This window comes from Budorcas taxicolor, chromosome 13 (genome assembly GCF_023091745.1).
Source record: "Budorcas taxicolor isolate Tak-1 chromosome 13, Takin1.1, whole genome shotgun sequence".
Lineage (NCBI taxonomy): Eukaryota > Metazoa > Chordata > Mammalia > Artiodactyla > Bovidae > Budorcas > Budorcas taxicolor.
In genome coordinates, this window is record NC_068922.1 from 27,621,745 (window position 1) to 27,642,980 (window position 21,236).

Here is a 21,236-nt window from a genome sequence, read left to right on the forward strand (position 1 = left end):
GCAGTCAGTAAAGCCTTTACCTTAGAGGACAGCTTTTCCTCTGACAAGATGGCCATATTAGGACAGAGCTGGTGTATTCCTTTCCTGTTGCTGCTTAACAAGTGACCACCAACTGGGGGCTCAGAACAGCACAGATATATTATCTCACAGTTCTACAGGTCAAAATTTTATGTGGGTTTTGCTGGGGTGAAATCCAGGTGTCAGTAGGGTACATTCCTTTCTACAGCTCTAGGGGAGAATCTGTGTCCTTGCCTTTTCCAGCTTCTAGAGCTTGCCTACATACCTTGACTCCTAGCCCCTTCCTCCATCATCAGAATCAACAGTGGGAGGTGGGGTTCTCTCAGCGCATGGCTCCAACCTCCTTTCCTCTCTCCCACTCTTGAGGATTCTTGTGAATCCTTTGGGCCCACCTGGACAATCCAGAATAATTTCCCAATCTTAAAATCAATTGATTAGCAACCTTCATTCCATCTGCAACATGAATTCCCCTTTGCCAGTAACATAACATACTTGTGAGTTCCAGGGAATAGGGTGTGCATATCATGACAGGATTATTTTGCCTAACACAATTGGCATACCACTGTACTCTGCCCTCTTTGAGGCTGCCAAGGCCAAAAGTTGTTCATCTAGACTCAGTGTGATTACCAGAAATTACATAGCACTGTCCTGACTCTGTTTCAGTCCTCTCCTACCATTTCTTGTTCTGTCCAGTCCTTTTTAGGATCAAAATTACTTAAGATCTTTCTTGGTTTTACTGCTTATGAAATAGGAGTAGTAATAAGCTTATAATCCTTTTCAGAGGCCTTGTAAGAGAAAGTGAAAAAGCAGCTCATCATCCTTCCTAAATAGGCCCCATGCCTATAACCTGTAGTCTTATAATCAGCGACTAGAGTGAATACAAGGTAGACCAACTGAAGCAACTTAGAAATTTCCAGTCCTTTTCTTCCTTCTCCTTAGCTATTGTCTTGATGTCACAGAAGATTACTGTGAATTTTACACCTGAAGTTGGGGCAAACATGAGAAAAAATGGTATTAATAGGGGGAAAGTCAAGAAATCACAGGGATCACTGCGCCTAAAGATGGTAACTCCACTGGTCACTGCCTGGTAGTGACAAGAGAACAGAAGTTCTGAGGAACAGGCCGCATGGCAGCTGGCTCCTCTCTCCTTCAGAGCTCTTGACCAGATCTTTGCGCTGGTTCTGTGCAGTGTGCCTACACCCACTTCAAGCCTCTGGAGACCTGCGTCAGCGAGCAGCATGACTACCACTGGCATGATGGTGTGAAGAGGTTTTTCAAGTGTCCCTGTGGAAATAGAACTGTCTCCCTTGACAGACTCCCCCAGAAGCACTGCAGGTATGAGAATTCCTGGGGTTCTTGGTCCCATAGGCCTCCTGAACCTTTTTGCAATTCCTGGGTGATGCTGTTCCCTAGAAACTTCAGACGGTCCTTGACCCCGAGAGGGTCAGCCTTGTTCTGTGCCTCCTTACAGCTCCTGGGTATCCCCAACTGCTCCTGGAGGGAAGGGATCCTCCCCCTTTCACGACTGTACCCCCGGTACTAAATATAGTGCCTGACACTAGGTTATCAGAAATGTTTGTTGACTAAATGGAGCTTGGGTGGTGGGTTGTATGATGTTGAGTCTTTAGAACTTGAGGCAATTTTGCTATCGCTTTTAGTCTTCCCGAGAATGTTTCACCGGCATATCCTCACTACTTTTTGTTGTTGTTCACTTATTTCATTTGGGTTGTTGTTTATTTCCTGGAGCCCAGACTTCACTCTCATGTCAAGTTTCTCCACGGCTGATTTGGAATGAGGGTTGGGGTGGAGGAACCCAGACCCCGTGCTGGTTTATCCCCTTGTCAGAGCTGGTTTGTGCATTTTTTTTTTAAACAATTGAGATTAGAATTGTTTAAAGTACCTATTCATACATTGATAGTTGACTTCTCTCCAAAATATTGTAACAGCAAGAGCTTGTGTAAAACAACAGTATCAGAGAAATGTGATCATTAAGGATAAGCAGTAAGTGCAACTCAAATGAAAGAATATGATGCTTTTCAGTCCCCAGGTGGCGCTGTTACTTTGTTAAGAACTTGTGCTTTCTCTGGTCTCTCTCTTGTTAATTCTTGATCTAGAGCAGAAATGGGCAAACTTTTTGTAAAAGGCCAAATGGTAAATATATTAGGCTTTGCCAGCCCTGTTTCACCACTACTCAAACATGTTGTGCCAGTCATAGGTAATACTCAAATAGACATGGCTGTGTTTTTAAAAATTCATGAAAACTGTGGCAGGCTGGAGTTGGCCCATGTGTTATAATTGTCTGACAGTGAGTTGTGTGTAATATCATCATTGATCTGGTAGTAGGCTGTGAAAGTTCTCTCAATAGATATTAAACAGGTCTGTAGCTGGGGAAGGTGATGGAGAGGCTCCGGGCTAAGTCCTTTGCAGCTGATGCTCAGAGTAGGGTCTAAGGAAGATGGGGAGAAAGGATGAGCCTGATGGGGTGGCCCTATGCCCAAGACCCTCTCAGATCCAAGGCTCCTGGGAGCCACAGTCCCATGACTACTGTATTTCATTTGTTTCTCTCTCCCCAGTGTAACATTGCTATAAAATAAGCTTTCCCCATAGTATCCCCCTGCCTTCTCAGGGTTGGACGCAACTACCATGTTAAACAATGAGAATGAGCCTCTAGGTCCTTTGACTAAAGAGAGTGAATAATCTCTGGACCAAGAAAAGATTTTCTTCCTGTTGTGTTGCTTTGGCCTCAAACTTAACAGTGACCTTTCAATGGAAAAGTTACTGTCTTCCCTGTTTTCACTACTGAAAACGAGGAAGCATTATTTAAACCCGAAGGAAGGGTAATCCTCTCTTAGCACAACCGTTGAGTTCCAAAAAAGGAGAAAGGAACAAGCCATGGGCCTCTTGTCACTGTAGGCTGGCTTTCTCAATCTGAGGGTCATCCCAGTGACCTTCCCTGGAAACCAAGCTCACTCTCCTTACCTGTAGAGTGCATAGCCCTATGCAGCCCTACCATTTGAAATTCCTTTTCTGAAGTATCTGGCTTTTGACACACTTCAAAACAGTTGCTCAGATCACTGACGTGTCTATTTTCAGTAGCAGTAGAATGTAAACGGGAATATGAATCTCACCTTAGTGAGCTTCTGCTTAAATGAGGCGGATCTCCCCCAAAGTGCAAGGAGCACTATTATCTTCATGTATATGGACCTGTAACCTCATCACTGAGTCAGTCCCATCTTTTCTGTTTCAGTAATTGTGGCCTCTTCAAATGGGAACGGGATGGAATGTTAAAGGTATGTCATCTGTAAGGTGATAGATTTTAGTGACCCATGCCAATACTGTTGACCCATTTCTTATTAAACTGTTTCTGTTTTTCTAGGAAAAGACAGGTCCAAAGATAGGAGGAGAAACCTTGTTACCAAGAGGAGAAGAACATGCCAAATTTCTGAATAGCCTTAAATAGCCCTGACTTCAAACAGGTACCCACAGCGTACATTTCCCCTTGTGGTTCTGGAAAAGCAAAGTTTTGGCTCTGAATTGCCCATGTTCCTGACTGACACAGTCGAATACTGTTAAGCCTACAACTTTGCATTGGTTTAACATCAAATTTAACATGACCTTTAAGTGGAAAATCGAGATACCAAAAGGTAGATAAACAGTTATGTTTCTCTGTCTCTTGGGTTATAGAGTATATGATATCACTTCTTAATCACAGTAAGGTTCTGATACGTGGACAGCCAGAGGCAAAAGAATGAATTTAGCTCAGGTAACCTGCCTAACTTCTGTGCTTCAGTTTCCTCATCAGTAAAATGAGGAAGGTTGGACTAAATGATCTTGAAATGTGCACTCAAAACTCTAAAGTTAATATAACATTTTGCCATTTAGAAAACTATGACCATCACCCTTGATATAGTCTCACTATATTAATATTAAAACCCAACTTCCTTCTGTTGATTCTGCTGTTACCTCCATTTTTTGTTCTTGGAAATCAAGTCACTGACCCATGTGGCATTTCAGTTCATATCTATATGGTTCTTTGTGCCCTTACATTATTGTGGAGCTCTGTAATAGAAATACCTAAAATTTCATCATTTTAAAATATGGTTTTGTTTAAATAAGAAACTGAAACTTCTAACCAAAATGTGTAAAACTAGAGAAATCATGAAACCCAATTGTAAAACAGAAACATCTCACAAGGAGAATCCTGTGGAGTTTCTGATTTACAGATATTGTTTATTAGACACACTAATAGTTTTAGATCCGGGATCACTGGGACATGTGGTTATGCTCAGGTTGGGCCCTTCTGCTTACTGGTTCTGGGACTGTGGCTGAGGTGCCCGTCCTCAGTTTCCCCATCAGCAAAATGAAGGTGATGATGTCTTGGTGGCATGGACTCTTATGAGATGGTGTATGTGTGCAGGAGCACAGTAGGTGTGACTTTCGTCATCAGTGAGAGAAATGGAGCTTCCCAGGTAAGAGCACAGAGGCCTGAGATGTTGTGGGCGCCTGGACAGAAGGATGATGATGGAGGTGGACAGTGGTGGATGACCTCAAAGGAACAGACAGATTGTGCTGGAGAGGGAGTCTGCAGTCATGCTCTGGGTTAGGTAACTAACTGCATGGATGTTGAGAGAAAACTCTGAAGGGATGGGAGATAGATAGCCCAGACATTCAGATGCACCAGGCTCTCTACCCAGGGAAGATCAAGGTGGTGACAGGACCCAACTCTGGGGCAGCTTAGCTGCCAGGACAACACCCATACAGTCTGAGGTTGCAGTGGGCTCATGGGAATGTGGACTGTGAAGTGAAGTGAAAGTCACTCAGTCATGTCTGACTCTTTGTGACCCCATGGACTGTATAGGGGGTCACAGACCAGAATACTAGAGTGGGTAGCCTTTCCCTTCTCCAGGGGATCTTACCAACTTAAGGATCAAACCCAGGTCTCCCATGTTGCAGGCAGATTCTTTACCAGCTGAGCCACAAGGGAAGCCCAAGAATACTGGAGTGGGTAGCCTATCCCTTCTCCAGCAGATCTTCACAACCCAGGAATCAAACTGGATTCTTTACCAACTGAGCTCTGAGGGAAGTCCAGTGTGGACTGTAACCACATTGTATACAAACATTAGGTGCTCAGTAAGCTTCTAAAGTAACAGCAGTTTTAAGAGCACCAAGGGCTAGAAGAATGAGGTCAGCATTCCAGATAAGGTAGGATGGGTTCTCATTGAATCAGCTCCATCTTGTCCTGCACCCAACTCAGAGGTGCCCATAACGTCTCAGGTCTTTGCCTGAACCAGCCCAGGTTTGGTGTCACCAGCAAGAATTAGGGTATATGACTCTGGCAGGGTTGCAAGCAGAAAAGTAGATGGGGAGGTGTTACTCATCCAAGATCCTTTCCAGGTCAGTCTTCAAACACAGATAAAAATGTTGAGGATTGGCTTTCAGAGCAAAACCAAGAGTGGGGTGGCAGCACGTGGGGGTTTCAGTGAACCAAAAGGGGCCGAGTTCCTAATTATTTAAGCCAGGTCATGGGTACATGGAGACTGGTGCTTGTGTCTGTATTGTCATATATGTTGTAAGATATCATGATGAAAGGTAAAAACAAGCAACTCCAGTTTTTCTTCTCTGAGACCCACCCATTATCGGGGGCAGTTACTGCTCCTTTTTCCAGTCTGTTGCTGTATTTTGAGCATTGCTGTGGCAGAAAACTTATTGTAGTGGGTTTGTTTATCCACAATATATTATGTGATATGACATAAATATCATATATTTATCCACAAATACACAAGCTGCTAGCTTGTATATTTTAGTGTGGTTCAATTTCCAGGTGCCAAGCCCAGTGCTATACTACTGGTGTTCGGTGAATGTTGGGTAGATGGAGAGTTTAAAAATTGTGAATACAAGGAACTTAATTAATGTTTTCTGAATTGTTCAATGCTGTAAAAGTGCTGCACTCAATATGGCAACAAATCTGGAAAACTCAGCAGTGGCCACAGAACTAGAAAAGGTCAGTTTTTGTTCCATTCCCAAAGATAGGCAGTTCCAAAGTAATGCTCAAACTACCGCACAATTGCACTCATCTCACACGCTAGTGAAGTAATGCTCAAAATTCTGAGGCCAGGCTTCAGCAGTGCATGAACCATGAACTTCCAGATGTTCAAGCTGGATTTAGAAAAGGCAGAGGAACCAGAAATCAAATTGCCAACATCCGCTGGATCATTGAAAAAGACAGTGAGTTCCAGAAAAACATCTACTTTTGCTTTATTGACTATGCCAAACCCTTTGACTGTGTGGATCACAGGAAAGTGTGGGAAATTAAAGAGATGGGAATACCAGGCCACCTGACCTGCCTCCTGAGAAATCTGTATACAGGTCAAGAAGCAACAGTCAGAACTGGATGTGGAACAACAGACTGGTTCCAAATAGGGAAAGGAGTAAGTCAAGGCTGTATATTGTTACCCTGCTTATTTAACTTATATGCAGAGTACCTCATGCAAAATGCTGGGCTGGATGAAGCACAAGCTGGAATCAAGATTGCCGAGAGAAATATCAATAACCTCAGATACACATACGATACCACCCTTGTGGCAGAATGTGAAGAAGAACTAAAGAGCCTCTTGATGAAAGTGAAAGGGGAGAGTGAAGAAATTGGCTTAAAACTCAACATTCAGAAAACTAAGATCATGGCATCCAGTCCCATCACTTCATGGGAAATAGATGGGGAAACAGTGTCAGACTTTATTTTGGGGGGCTCCAAAATCACTGCAGATGGTGACTGCAGCCATGAAATTAAAAGACGCTTGCTCCTTGGAAGAAAAGCTATGACCAACCTAGACAGTGTATTAAAAAGTAGAGACATTACAAAGGTCCATCTAGTCAAGGCTATGGTTTTTCCAGTAGCCACGTACGGATGTGAGAGTTGGACTATAAAGAAAGCAGAGTGCCAAAGAATTGATGCTTTTGAACTGTGGTGTTGGAGAAGACTCTTGAGAGTCCCTTGGACAGCAAGGAAATCCAACCAGTCTATCCTAAAGGAAATCAGTCCTGAATATTCATTGGAAGGACTGATGCTGAAGCTGAAACTCCAATACTTTGGCCACCTGATGCAAAGAACCAACTCATTTGGAAAGACCCTGATGCTGGGAAAGATTGAAGGCAGGAGGAGAAGGGGACGACAGAGGATGAGATGGTTGGGTGGCATCACTGACGCTATGAACATGAGTTTGAGTAGGCTCTGGAAGTTGGTGATGGACAGGGAATCCTGGCATGCTGCGGTCCATGGGGTCATAAAGAGTCAGACTCTACTGAGCCACTGAACTGAACCAATAGGTCAGACATGCAGGCTACTTCATTTAGGAGAGTCCTCTGCTTGGGCAACCTGAGTTTGCAAACACCATTTGACCCAAGTGAATGCCACCTAACGATTGAGTCAGTTGGTAGGATTATTATTTTGAGATTTAAACTCTAGCTAGAAATAATACATATTTCTCCCAGGATGGTATTATAGTAGGAACATAACTCTTAAAAGGACGTGGTTGTGGGAGATAGTTGATTCAGGTTTTCAAGAGCCAGGAATAAATTTCACATGCCTTAGATTCCATCAAAGTCTGCTCTGTGTGTAGAAGTTTCTGTGTCTGAGGCTTGTGTTCCGCTTAAGGTCACACACTTTTAGGAGTATTTCACTTTCCAGGAGGAATGTATTTTTGTTTTGTTTTGTTTTCTAAACAGAAAAAATGTTTAAATCTCAAAAATAACCAAAAGCATGTGAAAATCTTATATTTTTGACGGCTCATTTCAAGTAGTTGTGTTTGTCCCATAAACTTAAAACAGCTATAGGTCTGAAGTAGGTCACACCTGAGCAGCCACCTGGACACTGAGCTGCAGGTTGCTCTTTGAAGACCCCTCCCTGAATAAGAAACATGTTCTTGTTTGAACCAAGGGTGTTGTGAGAGTTCAGATTCATTTCTGTATATGTTGTGCAGTAACATTCTATAAAGATGGATGGATGAGCTGAATGTAGATGCCCCTGTTTTTAAATTTGACTTCTAAATTTTGAATAATTAAAAATATAATCGAGTTACTTCTCACTTACTATTGATTTTGGGGTGCTTCCACCAGGGAATGCTGTTTGTGTGTGTTTTGTTAGAATATTCAGGGATGAGAGGGGTAGGTGGGCCGGGGCGGGGGGCACATACTCATGTATATTAAAAGTATGGTTCATCACAAGGCCAGTCTTCAATCCTCCTACTTCTTTGCCGGTGTGTATTAATAGCAGTGTAGGGCTTATTGTGTGATCAGAAGAGAATAAGCAGATGGTGGCCTAAGCACACAAAAATGGTCATGTCCTCCATGGTTGACCACAATATTCTGATCTTCACAATAGATTTTTTTTTTAATGCCTTTTTGGGGAGGAGGGTTTATTTTGTTTGTTTTGGGCATGCTGCACAGTTTGCAAGATCTTAGTGCTCTGATCAGGGATTGAATCCACGCCACAACAATGAAAGCCCAGAATCCTCTAACAGTAGGCCACAGAGAACTCCCTGTGCCTTTTTTTGTTTAGAGGAAATAAGTGGCTTTTTAAAGAAAATTATCTTTCTCTTGAGTTTTGTTAAACTACTTTCCCTTTCCGAACAACAGAAGGAAAACTGAACTAATTTAGGTAACAATGATCCAGAATAGCAAATAAGAAGCTTCTGAATGAGGATTATGGAATTGTCTCCAAAGAGAACTGAAAACATTGAATTTCAGCTTTTAAAATTTTCCAGTTTTCAACTTTTAAAAACATTACAAATTGATGTATAGGAAAGTTGACAGAGAGCGATTGCATGAGTTGAGTTTTTGTGTAAAAGTTGATGATAGAAGTAAAGCTAGATGTTTATAAGAGACTAAATGTGTCTGACAACATTAATTTTTTAAATTCAGGAGTGTAAATCTGTTTGCCCAAGTTGTCACTGATAGCAGCCCATCTCAGCCTCTGCTCTTACAGGTAAAGCAGACACTTCGGATGCCACAGGGAGAGATTTGGAAACAGCACCACTCACAAGAAGGATGATGGGCTCCAAAAATGAAATTCTATATTTGTCAGTATTGAGGAAAGAAAGAACCAAGTATCTAAAGAAAATAACAGGTACAAAAGGTGGAAGAAATCAGTGGGCATAGCTTGACAGTAGTTTGTGAAAAAGCTGTGGAAGTTTTGAAAATTAAAGAGAGCCAAGAATATTACCACAGCTGAACTCTCCAGATCAAGTGGAGAAGAGACCTGCCATGTCCTACACAGTCAGACCACATAGCCAATAAAATTGACTTGCGTTTTGGAGAAAAGCAAGACAGCGGTAATGGAGGTGGTGAAAACTCAAAGCCATTTCACTGAGAAAGGAAAGAAAGACTAGAAATATATATACAGTGGGTTTTTGTTATTCATAGTAATTGTTTCATAAAGTTACCAACTGAGCTAGCAGATACACAGTCACTGCTCCTAGAGGAAATACAGGTTAGGTTTCCGTGAGCCTCTCATCACGTTTTCTTCACTGGCTCAATAAATAACTTTATATTATATACGTTTGTTTAAAGAAACCGTATTTAATATATATATATTGTCTATTCATTAACATGGAACTCACAGTCAACAGCCCTGTGACTCCTGACCAAATGAAGCTGATCTCAGCACATGCATTTTCTCTGGATGATCCATGCATCCCATCTTTTTTACCCTCAGGAACACTAGATCGCACTTCAGCGCTCCTCTTGGGAGCCATTTTCAACATCAAAAGCACCTCAAAAAAGCACAACAATGTGACAAACATGGCACGAAAAGGACATCTTTTTACAGTATCAGAGCTGAAATTAGCAAAAATGTTGCTTTGACCTCAGCTAGGAGTAACTCAAGTTTCTTGTTAGTCTGCACATGTGCGTGTCCGTAGTGACCACAAAAAAACACCACAGGTACTGTTTTTGCAATTAGAAGTAAAATTTAGTTGTTAGGTGATTTTGGAAAAACACAGAATCCACAAATAAAGAGAAACAACTGTATAATATTTCCCAAAACAGGGACAGACCAGAATTGTTCTCATTTTGCAGATTAGAAAATTAAGTGATTTGAAACAGATTGCAACTAAGTCTGTGATAGTGTTGCTTGAGCAGACAATAGTGAGCAGAGACTTCACTATTGGTATTTTTTTAAGTCAACTTTATTAAGGGCTAAATTTCACACAGCAAAGAGCACACATATTAAGTATATTGTTTGGTAAATGTTGGCGAATTTATTCACCCACATAACCACCACCAAAGGCAAGATAGAGGGCATTGCCATTACCCCAAAATGTTGCCTTTGCCACTTGCCAGTCAGGCCACATGCCCTGGTCACATCCATCACTGAGCTATTTAGATCTGTGTTTCCTAGAGTTTCATATAAATGGAGGCAAAACAGAACATACTCTTATACTTTGCATATTTTGAAATAAAGCCATGTTGTTGCCTGTGTCCATAGTTCATTTATTTATTGTTTAATATTTCATAGTAGGGATATGTCACTTATGTCATTTATTATGTTATTATATGTCATTATTCACCTATTGATAATTTGGGTTGAATTGCTTCTAATTTGGGGCTGTTATGAATAAATAACAATATTCAGATATAAGTCTTTCTGTGGATATATTTTTGTTTCTCTTCAGTTCAGTTCAGTCACTCAGTCGTGTCCGACTCTTTGCAACCCCATGAATTGCAGCACGCCAGGCCTCCCTGTCCGTCACCATCTCACGGAATTCACTCAGACTCACATCCATCGAGTCCATGATGCCATCCAGCCATCTCATCCTCCGTCGTCCCCTTCTCCTCCTGCCCCCAATCCCTCCCAGCATCACTTTTCCAATGAGTCAACTCTTCTCATGAGGTGGCCAAAGTACTGGAGTTTCAGCTTTAGCATCATTCCTTCCAAAGAAATCCCAGGACTGATCTCCTTTAGAATGGACTGGTTGGATCTCCTTGCAGTCCAAGGGACTCTCAAGAGTCTTCTCCAACACCACAGTTCAAAAGCATCAATTCTTCAGTGCTCAACCTTCTTCACAGTCCAACTGTCCCATCCATACATGACCACAGGAAAAACTAGCCTTGACTAGACGGACCTTAGTTGGCAAAGTAATGTCTCTACTTTTGAATATACTATCTAGGTTGGCCATAACTTTTCTTCCAAGGAGTAAGCGTCTTTTAATTTCATGGCTGCAATCACCATCTGCAGTGATTTTGGAGCCCAAAAAAATAAAGTCTGACACTGCTTCTACTGTTTCCCTATCTATTTCCCATGAAGTGATGGGACCAGATGCCATGATATTCGTTTTCTGAATGTTGAGCTTTAAGCCAACTTTTTCACTCTCCTTTTTCACTCATCAAGAGGCTTTTTAGCTTCTCTTCACTTTCTGCCATAAGGGTGGTGTCATCTGCATATCTGAGGTTATTGATGGCAATCTTGATTCCAGCTTGTGTTTCTTCCAGCCCAGCGTTTCTCATGATGTACTCTGCGTATAAGTTAAATAAGCAGGGTGACAATATACAGCCTTGACGTACTCCTTTTCCTATTTGGAACCAGTCTGTTCCATGTCCAGTTCTAACTGTTGCTTCCTGACCTGCATACAGATTTCTCAGGAGGCAGGTCAGGTGCTCTGGTATTCCCATCTCTTTCAGAATTTTCCACAGTTGATTGTGATCCGCATAGTCAGTAAAGCAGAAATAGATGTTTTTCTGGAATTCTGCTTTTTCCATGATCTAGCGGATGTTGGCAATTTGATCTCTGGTTCCTCTGCCTTTTCTAAAACCAGCTTGAACATCAGGGAGTTCACGGTTCATGTATTGCTGAAGCCTAGCTTGGAGAATTTTGAGCATTACTTTACTAGCATGTGAGATGAGTGCAATTGTGCGGTAGTTTGAGCATTCTTTGGCATTTCCTTTCTTTGGAATTGGAATGAAAACTGACCTTTTCCAGTCCTGTGGCCACTGCTGAGTATTCCTGGAAACCTGCTTTGAAAGTAGGCTCAACTAACCAGCCAGGGACCCAAGGCAAGGGGGAACCAGAAGACCCAGGGGAGGGGACTGGGAGAAGGCCTGAGTGGGTGCTTTTTCTTCATCTTTGAGAAGAAAGGTGATCCTCTGATCCCACAGAGGTGCCCACTTAACATTGTTGTTGAGTTTTTTGCATTCTTAGTATGGAATCCCTGAAGACATTTGGGAGCAAGGCTGGAAGTAACCTAGTGCTTAGTCTGACAGGAAGGCAGAGCCCTTGGAACAAGAGAGGGCACTGTTACGGGCTGAGTTGTTTCCCAGGAAAAGATATACAGAAACCTAACCCCTGAGACCTGTGAATATTGACCTTATTTTGAAATAGGGTCTTTACAGATGTAATTAAGTTATTGAGGTAGCAGAGTGGGCGCTTAATGACTGGTGTCCTTACAACAAGAGAAGAGAGACACGGGGAGGAATGTGTGGAGACATGAGGAGTAAAGGCCACATGATGGTGCAAGGAGTGACTGGAGCAGTGCTGCCGCAAGCCAGGGAACAACTGAGCCCCCAGAAATTAGAAGAGGCAAGGGAGGACCTCTCCTGGAGCCTTTGGAGGGGGTGTGGCCCTGCCAACACCTTGATTTCAGACTCCCAGCTTCCAGAACTGTGAGAGAATAAATGTTCATTGTTTTTAAGTCTCCCAGTTTCTGGCACGTTGTTACGGAAGCTCTAGTAAACTAATACTATGAAGAGAAAGAAGATGATACTAAAACTGAACCTTATCTGCTGGCTACTTTTGGTTATAGCTGGGCTCACTGTAACCCTGGCTTTTGATTGATACCATTAAGAAACCACCATTGAACCTTAAGACTTTAGAGACGTGAGAAGCACCTGGGCTCAGAGAATGGTTTTTACCCAAACAGTTGCATTTACAGGTCCCTTTCAGTCACATAACTACTGAGACAGGCTGATGAAATAGTGAGACATGCTCCCGAGTCCAAGCTTCCTGACACCGAAGTCTGTGTGAGCCCCACTGTCATTTGGGAGGGACAAGTTGGCGCCGTTCAGCATGAGATTCAAGAAGACAGTACAGTGCTGACTCAGAGTTTTTATTCATAAGCTGTAAGCAGATACACAATCTTCTCTCTACTGTGATTTCTCATCTTTCTGTGGACCAGGAGTCTCAGTGTGGGAGCGATGGTGAAGCGACAGGGAACCTCTAGGAGAGATACCAGGAGGCCCCACAGGCCTTTGCTCACCTCAGAAAATCATCTGCCAAGAAGCACAAGCCTGGGTGTTTCCATCCATGAGAACAGAAGGCCCAAAGCGACTGAAGCCTTGTGAAGGGGCCTGTTTGTGTGCGGGAGAGGTGCCCGAATACCGGGGGTGAGCGGGTGTCTCAGGCTCCATCTTCTGTGTCCCTCAAACAGAGGTCAGATGTGGTGGCGGTTGTAAAGACAGGATGGGTATAGGCCGTCGTAATGCCATTGGCGCCACTGCTCGATGGCCTTCCGGCTTCTCTCTTCCTGTTCTGGGGACGAGATGAAGTCCTTATGTGAGGATGGAGGGCTCGGATCTGGGCACAGCCATCAAGTCCCCCCAAAGTATCCACTCTGCCCCAGTGACATGAACCATTGTGCCTGTGTACATGGGTGACAGAATGTCCCAGCTGGAAGGGCCTAAAAGGATGCCAAATCTAAAGCCTCCCTTTTACAGATCTAGCCTAGAGCTAGTTGCCAGGAGAGCAGAAACCAGGATCCTACATTCCATTCAATGCACGTTCCTGCTCAGCCAGCAAAGATGAGATAGCTGCTTGCAAAAACTGGCCTGGAGACTCACCAACTAAGACAATACAAAATCACAGCGGCATAAAAGTAGATTGCAAAAGCATACTGTTGAAAAACTCATGGAAGGAAATCACTGTCAATTTCAAGTGATGGGATTGTGAGTGAGGTTTTCCCTCTGTTTCTTAGCTTTAAAAATAAAGTTACATTGTTACAGCTAATTGGGGAAAGGGCTGGACCAAGCAAGTGCAGGAAAATCTTGATAATTGCTGATTCTGGGTGATGGTAATATGAGGGTTTGTTCTAATACATATTCCTTATTTTTGAAATGTTTCATAGTAAAAAGCTAGAAAGAACAGAAGGGGTTTTTTAATGAGTAAGAAATGTTAATTTTTCTGTCTTTGATGAGATGTGTTTCTGAATAGGGCTTCCGTTGTGGCTCAACTGATAAAGAATCCAAATAACGCATTTTTGAAGCTATAGGATTAGGCTCCTGGTGTCAGTTCAGGACTGCCTGTTAGCCACTGTTGTTCAGTTGGTAAGTTGTGTCCAACTCTTTGCGACTGCATGAACTTCCCTGTCCTTGTTAGCCACTGTTAGGTACCACTGAACCATGAGCAGACATCCCAAGGCTATCAGTGTTTAAAAAGCATCCTCAAACAGAATTACCATGTGGGAATAGATGAAAAGATGAAATGTGAGAAGATAGACTGTAATGTCTAGATATGTCTGTGTGTATTCAGCCATGAAAAGGAATGAGGTTTTAATATCTGCTATAACATGAATGAACCTTGAAACATGCTAGGTGAAACACACCAGACACAAAAAGACAGATAGATATTGTGTGATTTGTCTTCTGTGAAGTATATGGTATAGACAAATGTGTATGGACGGAGAATATATTAGAGGTTTCCAGAGACTGTGGGGATAGGGGAATTAATGCATAATGGGTGCAAAATTTGAGGTTATAAAAGTGTTTTGGAAATAAATAATGATGGTGGTTGTGAATGTACTAAACGCCACTGAATTGTACACTTAAAAAAATAAGGTGGCAAATTTAATATTCTGTATATTTTACCACAATTTTTTTTTGAGTATTTGGGGAAAATGTTGGGAGGATAGGAAGTTAATAGAAGATAACAGCAAACTCTGTGTTGCATTTGGTCATCCTTTGTTTACAAAAACATGGGCTTTGCTGGCAAACACCTGCATTTAAATTCCTTATTACCTATCTCACCTTGGACATTCACGTATTCTTTCAAAGACTGGGTTTTTGAAACTGGAAATTGTAAGACCTGAGAATTGGCCATAAGGATTATGTAGTTCAGTACAGAGTCTGGCAGGACAAGTGCTCAACCGATGACAATAGCTGCTGTTGCTACATTCCCCGAAGGCCTGTGTCCTGCAGCCTTTCCATCTGTGGGCAGCACCTGAGGCCTAAGCCTCAGTCTCCTCTAGCTTTGCTGGAGGACCTGGCATCCCTCAGGTGCCTCACCCCTCACCATGATTCATTGTGGAAGGAAAACAGTGAACATTTTCCATCCAGGTGCTAGGGATTTTGACCTGAAACATTTAAAAATGCACAAAATAAAATGCTGTTATTAATACTATGAGTTTTTAAAAAAACACTGAAAGAATTTTAGAGGCCACATTCTCATTTTTTAAATGCCTTGTCTGCCACAAGCTGTCCACCAAGTTAAACAAATCTGTAACAGAAATATTTGCCTCTGAGTTACAACAGTCTTAGCTTTTTCTGGGACAGTCGATTTGCCAGGATCCTGCCCAACACCTGTCTGCAAAGCTCAGGCAAGTGTCACCTGCAAGACAGTGGGTGTGGCCTGCAGCCCTCTGGGACCTGGTGATTGTGTCCTTTCCACTAAGAGATGCCCCAAGGGCACCTCACCTCTCAAATGCACCAGAGCAAGCAAGTGAGGAGGTTGGTGACTTCAGAAATGAAATCACACTTTCTGTAACAAAGGTTACCTTAACTGGGGTCTTAATGCCTACTCTCACCTGCATCCAGAAACTTACTCAGAAGCATTTCAATCTTGAAGTTTCAAGAAAGACCAAAAAAGTTAATAAACACACATGTTGGCCTGCCTGGTCTGAACCCTGTACATGTTCTGTGGATTTTTGGCCATGAGTGACACGTGAAAGTAGTCAATAAATACAAAGTCGAATCCCCTCAGTGTGGGAGGCTGTGGTTCGATAGTAGAGTGTCTGTCCACCCATGCCCACACCCAGAGGCCCTGTTGAAACCAGCTTTCCCAAGGGGAGGCTGGAGCCATCTCCCAGGAGCAGAGGGTGGGGATAAGGTGTTGCAGACTCCTTGGTGAGAGACACACAGCCAAAGGCCAAGGCTTTCCAAACAAGACACTTGTAGCAACTGGATGGGTTTGCAAACCACGTAGGAACTAGCAGGGGCCCAATGCTATGAGTGAGGGGAGCTATCCTGAGGGCTGTAGATGTTCAAGTTGGAACGGGGAGGGTACAGAACTGAGTTCATTTGTCGGGTTTGCTTCCACCAGTCACCAAACGCTGATAATAATGACTAGGGAAATGGAAGTCCTAGGTTTTCCAGAATGGGCAGTTCTAGAGCCATGACGCTGATGTAAATCCAAACCACTTGAAAGTGAGTTTGAAATCCTCCCAACCCAACTCTGGGAACGAAGGCACAAGTGTAGGTACTGAGACAGAACACACCCAAGTAGGAGGAGAAAATACTATCAACTGAAAACTCCCCAGCCCCACAGTCCCCAACCAGTGGTAGCCTACGTGTTCTGACCTTTTCCATGCCTTCTCAGGTTCCGTAGCTACTTTTGTGACTTTCTCCCTTTTTTTTTTTTTTTTTTGAGACTCCCATAGATACGAATTGAAAGTAGAGCTGCTCTTATCTCCCTCCTCTAATTAAAACTTGAGACATAAATAAATAAAATTTAAGGAAAAGTATAGACAGATCACATGATTTTCCCACAAACTTCCAATTCCCAAAAGTCACCGGCTGATGAGCTCTTACCGTTGTTTTGCTCCTCCACAAAGTTCTCAAACTCGTTCCTCTGTTCTTCATGATACTCTCTCCGCAGCTCATCTGCCCGCAGCTTCTGCCTGTTCTCCACTGAGGGAGGGGAAGGTAAGAGTTGCCCCAAAGAATAGGGGCAGCCACATGCATTGAGGGGTACACCAGTCATTCTGCATAAGAAACTCAGGTGCAGATGAGGCTGTTTGTGAGGGGCTAAATGCGGGGCCTCACCGCAGTGGTTCACCGCTGACATAGACTTTAAAACCTGAGGGACCTGGGAGAGCATCCCAGCCAACCACCTCGTTTTGTGTCTTAACAGGACTGACCCCAAAAAGTGAAGCCGTTTGTGTGTGTGTGCTTAGTTGCTCAGTCGTTTCTGACTCTTGCGACCCCATAGACTAGCCTGCCAGGCTCCTTTGTCCATGGGATTCTCCAGGCAAGAATGCTGGAGTGGGTTGCCATTTCCTTCTCAAGAAGCCATTTAGCTCCAGTTATAAAATGAGTGGTGTAGCCAAGCTTGCTGGTTCTCTTAGAAGCTAGGAATTCTTTCTCAGATGATAGAAATGAATTCCCTGAGGGAATAATCCAACTTGACACTAACACTTGCATATCCATTCTGCAACTTTGAGCATCTGTCATGGCCAGAATATATGCTAAGCACTGGGATTAAAAAAGCAAGTAAGAAAGATCCTATCTATCTCTCTGTCTAAGAAGTCTGTAGTCCGCTTAAGGAAAAAGATAAGAAAATAAATTGCCCTCAACATTGTGGCTGCTGTGATAGAAATCACCACAGGGCCTGAAGATGGTGTAATCATCTTTACATTGCCCTCTTCAGTGTGAGAACTGTGATTGTCTGGAGAAAATTCTTTCAACAGCACCTCAGTGTCCCCACTGTGACGTGAGGGAATCACACCATACTTGTGTGAGGCGTTCTGAGGGCCAGCTCTCCCTCCCCACACATGGCCTTCCTGCCTATGGATCTTTCCAATGAAAGTCTCATCAAAAGAAGTATCTTGAAACTAAGAGCCACAAATTGGACCTCTGACTCGGCAGTGAATAAGACAAGATGCTAGATACTGTTTTTATACCATGCACCATGTACCTAGAATACATCCCTCCTCAGGAACATGCCTTTCCTCTGATTAGTTCCTTTCACCATAAAGTAACCTGCATCTTTACCCAGAAGCTTAGAGATAGGAGATGCCTGTTTTCTGCTTCCAAGTTCATTTATCAAAGTGTCGCCTTCCTTTACTGAACCTGAGACAAAAGTGGGCATTGTTCTCCTGCCCAGCGCCAGAGCTGACTGGGTGACAGCAGATGAACTCAGGTGCATCCTAGGTGTTCAGGTTGTTTTGAACAATGCCTGAAACCCTGAGCTTCCAACCCGGGTGACAGACCTCTGGCTTAATCATGCGCATCGTTCTGAATCCCCTTAAAGGATGGAAACTATTCGCCTCCTAAATTCATGCCCATTCCACACTGGGAGTCTGCCAGAAGGTTGCTTCTCTCATTTCCATCAAGAATGGCCCAAGCTCCATCACAGTCTTTTCAGTGTTTCTTGACAGTTGCTAATCTTTAAATCCCAAATTGTGTGAGGCCTGGAGATATTCCCAGTGTGGATTGTACTTCTCCAATTAAAAAATGAAAGCTAATTTTATCTCTAAACATTTTCATCTCACTTCTTGCCCATCTGAAAACAGTCGTGTTACTTTCACTGAGCGAGTTACCTTGCTGAGTATGCTGAGAGGCACAAAGAGTTTATTCAGACACACACAGAAGTGACGAATCAAGCCTTGGACTCAGTGACTGTCAGAGCCGAGTCCTTGGAAGAATCTAGTTCAAGGACAGAAAACTCAAATGCCTTCATGGGTTGGCAGGTCCCGTTGCCAGGGCGTTACAGGCAGGCAAGTAGACACCAAGGCCTACTTTAGGCTGAGGAGACATTCTTCCAAGCTCCAAAGTCTCCCAACTGCATTAGAAGTGAAGATTTAAAAACACTGCTGGCTGAACACCACTCTTTAAATAAGGGGCTTATAAAGAAGGAAACTTGGGCACAGTGAGAGGAAGTGGTCAAGGCCACTTAGCAGCAAAGCTGTCACCAAGCCCACATTTCCAGTTCCCTGTCCCACGTGCCTCTTCCTGCCTGCAGTGCTGCTCTCTTGCCTATAAAGGTACACCACAAATTATCCAGAAAGCACACACTGAGCTGCAGGGTCCGCACTCCATCAGAACATAGATTTCCCCCGTAACTTTGTCTTGGCTGCTCCACGTGCATATGGAATCTTAGTTCCCCAACTGCGGATTGACCTGTGCCCTCTGCAGTGAAAGTGCAAAATCCTAACAACCACTGAACCACCAGGGAAGGTCTCCCTCTTAACATTTTTAACTTTCAGAAATTGAGGGGCAGTTCATCGACTTCAGTGCAGTCATGTGGCCCTGTCCCTCTTTGTTCCTTACCCTCACAGCATAGCCAATCAAGACTGACCTACAGTCAAAAAAATGTGGTATAACTTCCTGACTCAGAGCCACAGTTACTTTGACACTGGAAGACCTGGGTTGAGCCCTCCGTCCCCGGCCATCCCCGCAGCCCAGCTGACTGGGAGAGAGAAGGAACAAGAAGGAGCAAGAGCAGAAGGCAGGCCACAGCGTCTTACCATTGACCTTGTCCTGGAATCTGGGGGACCGCTTGCTGCACTTCTTGAGGAAATTCAAGGCGTCTGATTCCTGCATGAAAATCCCTTCCACGTCTGAAACCCGAAGAGGGAGGCCAGTCACACCCGGCACAGGCTCACCAAGGCTACATCAGGAGCCAGCCCATCCACCCTGCCGCCTTGGGTGGCCCCGGTACTCACCTTCCTGTGCCTCTTGTCCTGCCACCTGCCTCAGGCCCACCGACACGGCAGCCCCCTCTCGCAGCACTGTGGGACGAGAGCACAGCATGAAGGCTGCAGCACCCCAAGGGAAGTCCTCACCCCGAGACAAGCCAGGATGGTCCTTCCCAGGCCCTATGACTTGCCCTGGAGCCCCAGACACAAGTACCAGCCACAGTCAGTCTCCCCAGGAAACTGTCAGACAAGCTGTTTTCTCTGTGCTGCATTGTGTTACACATGCACACACAAATACAGCCTTCTTAACAACAGGCACCCTCTTTACGTGGGCCACCTAAGCTGCCTCACCTGACACCAGGTCCCTCCTGGAACCTCCTCATACTCACTGGACAGGAGTGCAACAGCTGAGAGACAGGTCAGAAGCAGCTGTCTCCAGGCCATCTTTGGAAAGACTGAGGCTCTGTCCGGGGACCAAAGAGGATTCTACAGACCCTGAGGCTGCCGGGTCCTCACTTCTGTGTCAGGCAGGCCAGGAGGGAGGGAGAGAGAGAGGCAGGGATGCCACTGAGGGGGTGTGGGAGGGGTCCCGGCAGTGGCTTCCATTGGCTGCTCCTGCCAGAGCACTGGAGATGTTTTTGGCACCTTGCTAACCTCACAGAAGCAGAGCTTGTCATTGGGGCCCCAGCCGGGACAGTTCTGAAGTGGCCTTTCCAAGATCTGTACCCTAAGAGTTGCTGCTGGAACGCCTAGCCTCCGAGTCAGGATTCCAAAGACCAAGGGGCAAGTTTCAAAGGCCCCTGGCATCTGCTTCAGAGGAGGTGGGGACTCTAGTCCTGGAGGCTGAAGTATGCAGGAGGGAGGGAGGGAGGGAGCCTCAGTGGGGGGACTTGATTCAGCTGTCAGGCTAAGAGGGACCATAAAGGCTGAAAGACCCCCCTCATGGTGACGCTCACATGGACGTGTGGGCTGTCCTGATGGCACCCAGCTTAACATGTCCCCAGCTGATGCTGACTTTTAAGAGAAGCACAGACCACTCTCAAGACTTCAAAGAAGAGAGGCAGTCAGCCTTCCACAGAGGAGTCAGGGAGCGCAATGTGGGTGGACTTCTCAAAGGCACACCCTGTGTAGGGGAGGAAGTACATTCCCAGAACTGGGAATGCTGATGGAATCCAAGCCCTCTGAGGCCATCAGCCTCCAGTCTCTTAGGAGCATTGTTCTTAACACTGTCATTTATTCTGAACTATCCAAAGAGTCACCTTTGGATACTGGTTTGAATTGTCCTAACAGTGACCATCACTAGACCCACCCACACGAAGCTCCCATTTCATTAGACGTGTGGTGACATCCCACTTGGACCATTGGCAGGAAAAGAATGTTAATAGCAAAAAAATAGCCAAGACAGAGCAAACAAAATAAATGAATTGTTTTCTCCATGGCTGGGAGCACACAGAGGGCTCCCCTTCAACACTGGCTGGCCTATTTAACCAGACGCAGGTGGGCTCTGCATGATCACTCCAAGAGGAGCAATGCCCATGAAAACATACCAGCACATCTTTATCTGTCAGGTAAAATGGTTGTCACTTAAAGGAGGGAAGGGCCACA

At 44.3% G+C, this 21,236-nt stretch overlaps 2 protein-coding genes across 2 annotated transcripts in view; one reads left to right on the top strand and one right to left on the bottom strand.

Annotated features, from left to right (window-relative positions):
- Positions 1-3,945, top strand: part of MCM10 (minichromosome maintenance 10 replication initiation factor) — a 30,067-nt gene extending 26,122 nt beyond the window's left edge. Inside the window, exons 18-20 of the mRNA XM_052651006.1 lie at positions 1,208-1,353; positions 3,266-3,308; positions 3,395-3,945. Coding sequence (XP_052506966.1) covers positions 1,208-1,353; positions 3,266-3,308; positions 3,395-3,478 — 273 coding nt within the window. The 3' untranslated portion in view covers positions 3,479-3,945. The remainder of the gene's footprint in view (positions 1-1,207; positions 1,354-3,265; positions 3,309-3,394) is intronic.
- Positions 3,946-13,436: 9,491 nt separating this feature from the next.
- UCMA (upper zone of growth plate and cartilage matrix associated) lies at positions 13,437-20,075 on the bottom strand. The gene is made up of 5 exons (XM_052651306.1): positions 20,021-20,075; positions 19,659-19,724; positions 19,461-19,553; positions 16,804-16,902; positions 13,437-13,534 (listed from the first exon to the last, which is right to left on the bottom strand). Exons 1-5 carry the CDS (start codon positions 20,073-20,075, stop codon positions 13,437-13,439), a joined length of 411 nt encoding a protein of 136 aa, XP_052507266.1.
- Positions 20,076-21,236: the final 1,161 nt, after the last annotated feature.

Bases quoted from the DNA above. Each gene is read 5' to 3' on its own strand.
- UCMA (XM_052651306.1), bottom strand. From the start codon at position 20,075: ATGGCCTGGAGACAGCTGCTTCTGACCTGTCTCTCAGCTGTTGCACTC. The intron at 19,725-20,020 runs GTGAGTATGAGG...CTCGTCCCACAG, and splicing joins AGCTGTTGCACTCCTGTCCA to TGCTGCGAGAGGGGGCTGCC. The intron at 19,554-19,658 runs GTGAGTACCGGG...TTCGGGTTTCAG, and splicing joins AGGACAAGAGGCACAGGAAG to ACGTGGAAGGGATTTTCATG.